At 44.1% G+C, this 11,630-nt stretch overlaps 1 protein-coding gene across 1 annotated transcript; it reads left to right on the forward strand.

Moving 5' to 3' along the window:
* Nucleotides 1–1,924: 1,924 nt before the first annotated feature.
* On the forward strand, nt 1,925–7,716 carry LOC134620219 (serine protease FAM111A-like). Its single transcript, XM_065470086.1, is given in 3 exon segments — nt 1,925–2,017; nt 7,128–7,268; nt 7,270–7,716. Coding segments are annotated over 3 exon segments (681 nt in total).
* Nucleotides 7,717–11,630: the final 3,914 nt, after the last annotated feature.

The raw sequence follows: 11,630 nt of genomic DNA on the forward strand, positions 1-11,630 counted from the left end.
TGAAAATAAAAACCTTTAAGATTATCTGACTAGTAACGGATTGCATTTATATAGCGCTTGGTGGAGGCAAGCTACATCCTTGTATGTGTTAAAAAAATAAAATAATATCCCTTAGTGAAAAGAGCACGGCGCACATATTCAGAACTTGGTCTTACTTAAACAATTAAAACACCCTCGGATGCATTATTGTGTGTGAACCCTTTCCAACAGATTTTTTCATTAGAATCCCTAAAAGAAAATGGTCTTCTTTTACACACACATCGCGGGTCAAGAAGGAGTCAACAAACCGCTCTAATCATTATCAGTATTTCTTAATGCTACAACCTACAGTGTGCCCACCTCGTACGTGTAAAGTAAGCCTTGGTGGGAAAAAAGCGTCGCGCCCGTATTTGGAAATTGGCCCTAATTAATTTTATTAAAACACCCCGATGAGGTATTTTGGTTTTGTGCAGCCACTCCTTCTCAGACCAAAGTAAAGAGTTTTTCTTCATTTTTTTTGAGATACTTTACAACAGGTTTTCTCATTAGCAGAAAACTCTGGATAGACAGAAAAACAGAAACCCTCAAAGAAAACAGCCTTATTTTACACACACCAAGGAGGAGTCAACAACCCCTCTAATCGATATTAGTATTTTTTTAATGCTTGTAACCTAGCAAATAATTTCATACAGGCCGCTCACTCAACTCCTTGTACGTGTAAAATAACCCCGAGTGAAAAAAAAAAAAAAGCACCGTGCACATATTCAGAACTCTGTCCTAATTAATTTTATTAAAACACCCCGATGAGGTATTTTGGTTTTGTGCAACCACTCTTTCTCAGACCAAAGTAGAGTTTTTCTTAATTTTTTCTTTTTTAACTACTTTTACATCGGGTTTTCTCAATAGACAGAAAAACAGAAACCCTAAAAGAAAACGGCCTTGTTTTACGCACATCAAGAAAGAGTCAGACGACGGTCCCGGTCAATGCTTCCTCCGTCAGGTACCTTAAACATATGAGGAAAAAAAACAGTGAATTTATTATTTTTCTAAGATCCAGAGAGAGAGAGAGAGAGAGAAAGAGTGAGCAAATCGATCAATCTTTTCTACAAAACGCTATACCACTCTGGGTCGGGAGGGGCGATATAGCATGGACCTGCTGGATGGCTACGCAGGATGGAAGCATAATCGGAAGAATGGCAGGGACTTTCCCTTTGACCTTCATCCTGCTCCATGATCAGCCGTTAAATGTTTCCTCAATATTGCTGTACAGGGAGTGCAGAATTATTAGGCAAATGAGTATTTTGTCCACATCATCCTCTTCATGCATGTTGTCTTACTCCAAGCTGTATAGGCTCGAAAGCCTACTACCAATTAAGCATATTAGGTGATGTGCATCTCTGTAATGAGAAGGGGTGTGGTCTAATGACATCAACACCCTATATCAGGTGTGCATAATTATTAGGCAACTTCCTTTCCTTTGGCAAAATGGGTCAAAAGAAGGACTTGACAGGCTCAGAAAAGTCAAAAATAGTGAGATATCTTGCAGAGGGATGCAGCAGTCTTAAAATTGCAAAGCTTCTGAAGCGTGATCATCGAACAATCAAGCATTTCATTCAAAATAGTCAACAGGGTCGCAAGAAGCGTGTGGAAAAACCAAGGCGCAAAATAACTGCCCATGAACTGAGAAAAGTCAAGCGTGCAGCTGCCAAGATGCCACTTGCCACCAGTTTGGCCATATTTCAGAGCTGCAACATCACTGGAGTGCCCAAAAGCACAAGGTGTGCAATACTCAGAGACATGGCCAAGGTAAGAAAGGCTGAAAGACGACCACCACTGAACAAGACACACAAGCTGAAACGTCAAGACTGGGCCAAGAAATATCTCAAGACTGATTTTTCTAAGGTTTTATGGACTGATGAAATGAGAGTGAGTCTTGATGGGCCAGATGGATGGGCCCGTGGCTGGATTGGTAAAGGGCAGAGAGCTCCAGTCCCACTCAGATGCCAGCAAGGTGGAGGTGGAGTACTGGTTTGGGCTGGTATCATCAAAGATGAGCTTGTGGGGCCTTTTCGGGTTGAGGATGGAGTCAAGCTCAACTCCCAGTCCTACTGCCAGTTTCTGGAAGACACCTTCTTCAAGCAGTGGTACAGGAAGAAGTCTGCATCCTTCAAGAAAAACATGATTTTCATGCAGGACAATGCTCCATCACACGCGTCCAAGTACTCCACAGCGTGGCTGGCAAGAAAGGGTATAAAAGAAGAAAAACTAATGACATGGCCTCCTTATTCACCTGATCTGAACCCCATTGAGAACCTGTGGTCCATCATCAAATGTGAGATTTACAAGGAGGGAAAACAGTACACCTCTCTGAACAGTGTCTGGGAGGCTGTGGTTGCTGCTGCACGCAATGTTGATGATGAACAGATCAAAACACTGACAGAATCCATGGATGGCAGGCTTTTGAGTGTCCTTGCAAAGAAAGGTGGCTATATTGGTCGCTGATTTGTTTTTGTTTTGTTTTTGAATGTCAGAAATGTATATTTGTGAATGTGGAGATGTTATATTGGTTTCACTGGTAAAAATAAATAATTGAAATGGGTATATATTTGTTTTTTATTAAGTTGCCTAATAATTATGCACAGTAATAGTCACCTGCACACACAGATATCCCCCTAAAATAGCTAAAACTAAAAACAAACTAAAAACTACTTCCAAAAACATTCAGCTTTGATATTAATGAGTTTTTTGGGTTCATTGAGAACATGGTTGTTGTTCAATAATAAAATTATTCCTCAAAAATACAACTTGCCTAATAATTCTGCACTCCCTGTAATGTAAAAACAAAGTTAGTTTTTTTTTAAGATCAGACAGGTTCCAAAACATTCCTTACACATTCCCACAGTCACTGAATTAGCATCTGTGGCACAAATAAGCTTCCTTTGACACTTGGATGTTGGCTTAATTTTTACCCAAAGAGAAATTTGACCCTAATAAAAAAAAACACGATACTGTGGTGAATACTTACCTCAACTTTGATGGGTTTTTTTTCACAGCTATTTATTTTGAAAAAAGTAAACATGTTACAAGGACAGTTTCGACACAATGCATATTGCAGAGTACATGAATGGGAAGTAGGAATTCCTCCTCTCTATACTTACACTCCTCCCTAACAAATGCCAAGTCATCATTTCCATATTGTGTGTCCCACTTTCCGAGTTTCATTGGAGTGTACTCAAGTGATGTAAAAACAATGTATTAGTTTTTTTTAAGCCATTCACCGAGTCCCTGTCAAGGTGCCATTCATTTAAGACACTAATAATTTTTTGAATTTAAATTGTGCTAACTTCAACGCGGTAACATTAAAAATAAAACATATCAGAACTCATTTTTGTTGGACACAAGAACAGCTCAAGCATATTTTTCGGGAGCCGGAACTAGGGCTTACAAGTTTGTCGTGCCCCTGGGGACCAGTGTGAGGTTGTGCGGCAGATCATGGCGTGGAGGGTCCAGACACTCCCACAGTGCAGACTTTGCTATCTGCACAGAGCGTTTCTGATGTGGCTTATGCAAAAGAGACAATACAGCGTGTTTCTCTGCTCCCGGTAAGCCTGCCCTTTATAAATATCTCTTTGATTATTCAAACAGTGTTTAAAATGTGACTCGTTTGTTATCCAAAAACATTGTATCTATGTTACTGATTTAAAATATACATACATATATTTCAAGTTTTTAGCTCAAACAGACTCTTGAGCAAAATCCGTAATGGCATAACCAGTGTGCAGCCTAATGTGAATTTACTGATGTTGGTTTTTTTTTTACTGCAGTTTTCACAAACTGCGGATGATGAAATCCTCTGTATTGTAGAAAATGTCTTTAAACTATCGCTGTTCCTACTTACTGAGTTCCCGAGCTTTAATATGTGAATAAACAATTTGAACAAGAAAGGATTTAAAGACACATTGAAGCAAAGGCGAAAAATTTGAAATTCATGTGACTCTCTCCAACAGAGAGTGAAAATCCAAGAGCTGCTGCAATCCTCTGCATTAATGATCTTTCTGTTTCTCTCCTTCTGCGTGTGTGTGTGTGTGTGTGTGTGTGTGTGTGTGTGTGTGTGTGTGTGTGTGTGTGTGTGTGTGTGCTCACAGAAGGGAGGTCATGACAGGAGTTCCCTGAGTTGACATGTATGAACCATAAAGTCAGTTTGGACTGAGGAGGAGTTGGTAAACTACATTGAGTGTTGACAAAATTACTATTTTATCCAAAGCATGGACAAGAAATCAAATCTCTGTATCACAACGATTTCATTAAAGCCTTATTATTTTATGGGGGAAATATCACAAATTACCGTAGATCATTAATAGGGAACAAAAAAGGAGGATCACATCAGCAATGGGAAACTGAAGTTTTGACACTTGCTTATAACTTAAAACACAAAAAATCCCCAGCTACAGCTGGTAAGATTTATGGTATGAACCAGACTTTCACAGTCTGCATCTTTAAAGGGTTTTATTTTGCTTTTGTTCACTCCTAGTGTGATTAAAAAACAACAACCCACAGAGCCCACTAACTATTAGCTGCTTTTTCCCCTAAACAGTCCGTTGACTGAGAGAAATGCAATCCATTATTGTGAACGCTGAAGGAGCACTTTGCAGCTGAGTTGAGGGCTCGTGCAAATAAGGTCAGGAGGTGTCCGGCGTGAGTACGCATGCGGCCTGACATTCCACTTGGGACATCTGACAGACACATTGGTGCAACTCAGGGTGTGAGCAGCAACTCCTGTATACTGAACATAAGAAAAGTAATATGTAGTGCTTCTTCTTTTTTTAAAACCGAGATTCCAGGGCTCATGCTTATATGGTTTTCTTTTATCCAAAAACAGGTTAGTTTAGCAATCGTGTAACTGTGTCCTTGACCTTTTTTACCGGTTTGAGGAGTTGGTTCCCTGGTCCAGATATTTGGGATGGTTCAAATGCCGAGTCTCCAAATGCAAACAAAATGATATTTTCCACGTTATTTCTTAAATGTGTATAAATGAGATCGGATGATGTCCGATAAAAGTAATAAACAATAAATGTTAATCATTTTTTTTAACTTTGCAGACTCATTTACCCACTCCAGTGAAAGCGATAAAAAAAGATCATGGCTTTAATGAGATTATGAACAAAATGCATTACATTTTGTTTTTTTGCTACATTAACAACTTTTCCAACTCTGATTTCCTGCAGGACACACACGGACATCAGTTCAGACGGCACACGCAACCTCACACAGTGCTGGAGGCCTTTCAGTAAATATAAGAAGATGGTTAAGGCAAGAGATTGCTATTCTGTCTTTTACATTGGTACAAAGGGAGGGCTAAATGCCAAAAAAGAGAAAAGTTTTTTAAAAAACAGTTCAAGTATCTTTGTGTTTACGGGGAGAAGGGAATAACTGCGGCGGAGGCTCTGAAAAGAGACGGTCGCTTCACCGATGACCTGGGCTACTTTGAGCTGGGTAACATCAACGACGAACATAAGACTGAGTGCACAGACATAATTGATCATCTGGACAATAAGAAATTCCAGATATGTTTTCCACAGGGAGCAGATACGGAAATAAAAGATGTAGCCATCCCAGGGCAGCAGAAACTTCCACAAGCATCAAATAATGCAAAGCGCAGCGGTGGAATGACATCAGTCTTAGCTGTAGCACGACAGAACGGATTGAGTCTAAAAATGGCAATTAAAGAAACGGACAGCAGCATTGACCGTAACGAGGTTTACGATCTACTTTGTCAGCAGTATCCGCGTCTGAAATGATAGATGGAGAGTAGATTCCCTAAAAATTCTTTTCTGGAAGCACTGAAATACAGGAAGGAGACCTTTGGAAAGAGCCGACAGTCTTTTACTGAAATTCGCAGTGTTATGTTGCTGCTCGAACTGAGCGAGTCAGTTTGTCTCATAACTGGTTCCTTCATAAAGCATGAAGGCACAGGCTTTATGCTATTTGACAACTTTGTCTTGACCAACGCCCACTTATTCGACTACCGGGTTAAATCAAACACACCTAACTGGCGTGAATTTGTAAACGTTACCGTGGTCTTTAACTTTGAAGACCAAGAATCAGACAGGAAGAACCTCAGCGCTAAGGTGTAGGGATGGGTATCGTTTAGGTTTTATCCGATACCAGTACCAAATCGGTACTTTTGAAACGGTGCTGGTGCTTAAACAGTGCTCCAACCGGTGCTTAAAGAATGGAGAACACACAATTTGTCCTAAAACCTCTCATGTTTAGCTGTTTTTTTTGTGAAAAGATAACAATGTTAGCCTTTTCTGCAGCTATATGTGGTATCACTCTTGGCTGGAAGCAGTGCTTAATCAACGAAAAAAAAGAAAAGAAAAACTTTGTCCAAAAACCTCTCATGTTTAACTGTTTCCCACTTTTTCTTTGTGGTCATTTTAGCCTTTTTGGCCAGGGTGAAGGGAGTATCTGCCATCAAACAAGAAGACAGCCGCATGTAACTACGACGGTGTTTGCTAGTTCACCTTACATGTATTAATTTAATAACGTGGTTAGCCTTCTCAACGTAAATTACACACGAACAACATGAAGCTACTCACGCAGAGAAGAATGGCTGCTGCTGCTGCCATCATCATCCCTCATCATTTCTGTTACACTGACAGGGCTAGGGGCCAGGACTCTACTCTTCGGGTTCTTGGGGGACGTTGCTAACACCGAGTCCGATAACAGGCACCACACCCGCAGTAGATGTGCACGGTGTGAGGTCTCACAGCAAGCTATCAAATACGGTGCATTTCTCGGCTTTTAACAAAATACTCTACATCGCTAAGTGTTTCATCAGATTCGAGGATGAAACACCTAGCTTTGCACAGTATCAGCTTAAAGTACTTGTTGCAGGCTTCTGAGTTTGCATATTTTGCTGTGAAGTACAGCCAGACTTTAGACCGCTTCGCCTTGGGCATTTTCAATCTATAGCTCTGCTCTAAAAGATCGCACGTACCTGGGCCCGCCTACTACGCTTGCAAAGGTAAAATGATTGGCTAGAATTCAAAGTTTATTACATCTCAGGGAAAAAAATCACCGAAATAAAGCACTGAAATGTGCGCTGGTTTTCGGTCTGGTTACTACCGGTACCCATCCCTACTAAGGTGTTTGTCGGCAACGATAAGTTAGATTATGTCATACTTAAGCTGGAAACAGAGAAAGTGCCACCAGGGATCCTTAAGAGATTTGGGCCTGTACCTTCAGACGGCGAGGCCTGTGTCGTCGGACACCCAGGAGGAGGAGTGAAAAAAAATGAGTCCTACATGCGTCATCACGAAAGAGAGACGAGAGCATGCTGAGAATAATGAAAATTTAGAAGACTGCGAGGAATTTTGCTGTCTTTGTGAAATCAATCCGCAGATCAAAAATGACCCGTATGAAAATATCTACGTCACCTACAACACTCTCATGTACCACGGCTCTTCCGGCTCCCCGGTTTTCGATGCCGACGGACGAGTGTTTGGTTTGCACAGTGGCGGGTTTTTCTATGGGTTTCCGAATCTTAGCGAGAATGTGATTGAGTACGCCTTTCCTCTGCTCACTATATTTGAAAACTTTGTGGATAATCTGAAGAAAGATGAGTATGGGGAGGTGTTGAAAAGAGCTGAGGAGGAGGCAAAGGGAAATCCTCACCTAGAAAACGTTATAGCCTCTGTTGTGGGGTCAAAGCAAGGAAAACCTGACGCGTTGTAGTTTTCACTCGTTATCATTATTATTACGACAAAGGGTATGGGGCTCTTGACAACCATTTTCACCGCTGATTGATAAATGTCACCATTTTTGGAAAAAAAGAGGACAATTTGTGTTTCCTTTTTTGTTTTATTGTAGTTTTGTTTTTAGTTTTGACTGACTCAATACATTTAACTTTGTCATAAACTTGTTTCTATCATGAGCCTTTAAGATTAGTTGAGTGACCGCATGATTTTTCATTGCTCAATAAGTGTAATGAAATCAGTTTTTCTACTTTTTTTGTGTGTGTGGCCTCACTATAGATGCTTAAGATGTTGTAATTCTTAACGCTTGTTACGTATGTATTCAAGTAAAGTTTGGGATTTATTAAAGGCTGTTTGGATACATCTTCTGTTTTGAGGCTGCAAGCTTTTTATTTATTTCACATCACCAAAACACAATTTTTAAAGATATGTTCTTGCGATGTATTTTTATTTTCTGACGTAATATATCCAGTCTCATTTCTTCAAGTGACGCCCTCTAATACTCATGTTGTCTCTGCGTATCTACCACTTCACTGAGATCACAACCTTGGCCCCCCTGTCATTTCAATAATATGACGCGAGACTGGCACTTTATTAACCCTTGTGTGGCCTGGATAAAAAAAAGGGGGGGTCAGGCGGACCCCCGGCTATAGCGGGTCTTGTCACAGCAAACCTTGGGGTCTGGAGGGACCTCCAAGCGCCACGGCAACAACTCTCAACTTCACATCATCATCATCGTCTCCTTCTCGAGAGTGTTCGCGTACACCGTCCTCAGTGAGGACCTCGGACTCTCCGTTCCTACTCGACCTCCTTCCTCCTTCTCCCCCGTTCTCCTGCTCCTCACAGGCGAGCACTTAGCCGGATGGGCCCTGGGTTACGCGTAAACAGGCCTAAGTGAGTTCCTCGGACTATCCCTGCCTCCTAGTCCTCCTTCCTCCTTCTGCTCCGTTCTCCTGCTCCTCGCAGGCAAGCGCTTAGCCGGATGGGCCCCGGGTTACGCGTAAACCGGCCTTCGAGAGGACCGGGGGTGCTCTCTACTCCACGATTACTAAGGGGTCACAGTCTACCCACGATGGGGTATTTCACAACCCCAATGCACATTCGTAAGTTACGATGGCAAACCTTGGGGTCTGGAGGACCCCCAAGTACCGCAGCAACAACTCTCAACTTCACATCATCATCATCATCATCATCGTCTCCTTCTCGAGAGTGTTCGCGTAAACCAGCCTAAGTGAGGACCTCGGACTCTCCCTACCTCCCCGCCCTCCTTCTCCTCGGTTCTCCTGCGCCTCGCTGTCGGACGCTTAGCTTTGCAGAGGGCAGTGTTCGCGCAAACTGGCCTCCATGAGGAACTCGGACGCCTCCTGCATCCCAGTCCTCCTACCTCCTGCTCCTCGGTTCTCCTGCTCCTCGCAGGCGAGCGCTTAGACGGATGGGCCCTGGGTTACACGTAAACCGGCCTTCATGAGGACCGGGGTTGCTCTCTGCTCCGTGGGTACACTGTGACCCCTTTGTAATCGCGATGGGGTATTTCGCAACCCCAATGCACATTCGGAAGTTACGATGGCAAACACTGGGGTCTGGAGGGACCCTGTACGGTTTTTACTAAGCTAACTACCTTTAATTTAGTAAACTCCCACCATAAGGGTGTGTTTTAACTGATGAAACTGTGTCGTACTCAGGCTCGGACATCTGATTGCCGCCTTTTATAAGCTTTATTGCACAAGCATAAGCTAACACCAGTACAGTAACCGTGCCTTTACAGAAGCCAGGTAATCAACTGAAAGACACAAAATAAACAACCATACAACATTAACAAAGCAACCCTATTAACGACAGTACAGTTTGGTAATAGTCATATTTATGGCTTTAACACATTATTTAGTCAACACAGAAACTCACCAGCTCGACTTCATCAGTCATAACAGCAATATCAATGAAAAGAAGATCCGGCAGGTAGGATCTATGGGCAGCTGTTAACACATACCATCCCAGACTTACATAAATCACTCCATCTTAAATAAATTTGTCATTTAAAGCAAATATGGGTCTGGCTGATAATAAATCACAACAAAATAAATTGGCACGTGAGAAATATGGGAAAAAACCACACAGACCCCGAACCGCCGGAGCAAACAACTCTCAACTTCACATCAGTGTTCGCATAAACCGGCCTAAGTGAGGACTTCGGACTCTCCCTGCCTCCCCGTTCTGCGACCTCCTTCTGCTCTGTTCTCCTGCTCCTCGCAGGCGAGCGCTTTGCCGGATGGGCCTTGGGTTATGCGTAAATGGGCCTAAGTGAGGACCTCGGGCTCTCCATTGCCCCTCGTCTTCCTTGCTCCTTCTCCATCGTTCTCCTGCACCTCGCTAGTGAAAGAGCAGCTGCTTGGCCTGCCTATTACGCGAACACCGCCATCCGTTTGGACTTCAGACACTCCTTGCCTCCTCCTCATTCTTGCTCCCTCTACATCGTTCTCATGCTCCTCGCTAGCATACGCTTAGGTCTGCGGAGGGTGGGTTTCGTGAACACCCCCTTCGGTGAGGACCTTGGGATCTCCGTTGCTCCTCGTCCTCCTTGCTCCCTCTACATCGTTTTCAAGTGCCTCGCTAGTGAAAGAGAAGCTGTTTGGCCTGCCTATTACCCGAACACTGCCCTCCAGTTGGACCTCGGGCTCTCCATGCCTCTTCGTCCTCCTTGCTCCCTCTACATCCTTGTCACGCTCATCGCTAGACTACGCTTAGGTTTGCAGAGGGTGGGTTTCGCAAAAACCGCCATCGGTGAGGACATCGAGCTCTCTGTTGCTCCTCATCCTCCTTGCTTCTTCTCTACTGTTGTCATGCGCCTCGCTAGTGAAAGAGAAGCTGTTTGGCCTTCCTATTACGCGAACACCGCCCTTCATTTGGAGCTCGGGCTCTGCATTGCTCCTCGTACTCCTTGCTCCCTCTACATCGTTCTCAAGGGCCTCGCTAGTGAAAGCGCAGCTATTTGGCCTGCCCATTACGCGAACACCGCCCTCCGTTTATGCTCCTCGTGAGCATACGCTTAGGTCTGCGGAGGGCCGGTTTCGCGAACACCCCCTTCGGTGAGGACCTCGGGATTTCCGTTGCTCCTCGTCCTCCTTGCTCCTTCTCTAACATTGTCATGGGCCTCGCTAGTGAAAGAGCAGCTGTTTGGCCTGCCTATTACGCGAACACTTCCCTCCAGTTGGACCTCAGGCACTCCGTTGCCCCTCGTCCTCCTTGCTCCCTCTCCTTCGTTCTCATGCACCTCGCTAGTGAAAGAGCAGCTGTGTGGCCTGCCTATTACGTGAACACCGCCCTCCAGTTGGACCTCGGGCTCTCCGTGCCTCCTCATCCTCCTTCCTCCTTTGTTCTCAAGCGCCTCGCTGGCATACGCTTAGGTCCGCGGAGGGCGGGTTTCATGAACACCACTCTCTAGTTGGACCTCGGGCTCTGGGTTGCTCCTCGTACTCCTTGCTCTCTCTACATTGTTCTCAAGTGCCTCGCTAGTGAAAGAGCAGCTGTTTCGCCTGCCTATTACGAGAACACCGCCCCCCAGTTGGACCTCGGGTTTTTCCGTTGCTCCTCGTCCTCCTTGCTCCTTCTCTACCATTGTCATGCGCCCCGATAGTGAAAGATCAGCTGTTTGGCCTGCCTATTCCGCGAACACCGCCGTCTGTGAGGAACCGAGTACCTCCTACACACACACACACACACACACACACAGGAGGCAGTGAGGAGGAGAAGGAGGTTGTTGCTATGCCTGCGTCGCGAAACCAGGGCTCATTGTGTGTGCGCCCGGAGAAGCTACGGGGGAAACACATGGGACAACCACCCAGTTTGGGGCCATGGTTTATTCAATGTGTATTTTCAGTGTGGTTTAACTTGCTAATC

Source organism: Pelmatolapia mariae, linkage group LG3_W, assembly GCF_036321145.2.
Source record: "Pelmatolapia mariae isolate MD_Pm_ZW linkage group LG3_W, Pm_UMD_F_2, whole genome shotgun sequence".
Lineage (NCBI taxonomy): Eukaryota > Metazoa > Chordata > Actinopteri > Cichliformes > Cichlidae > Pelmatolapia > Pelmatolapia mariae.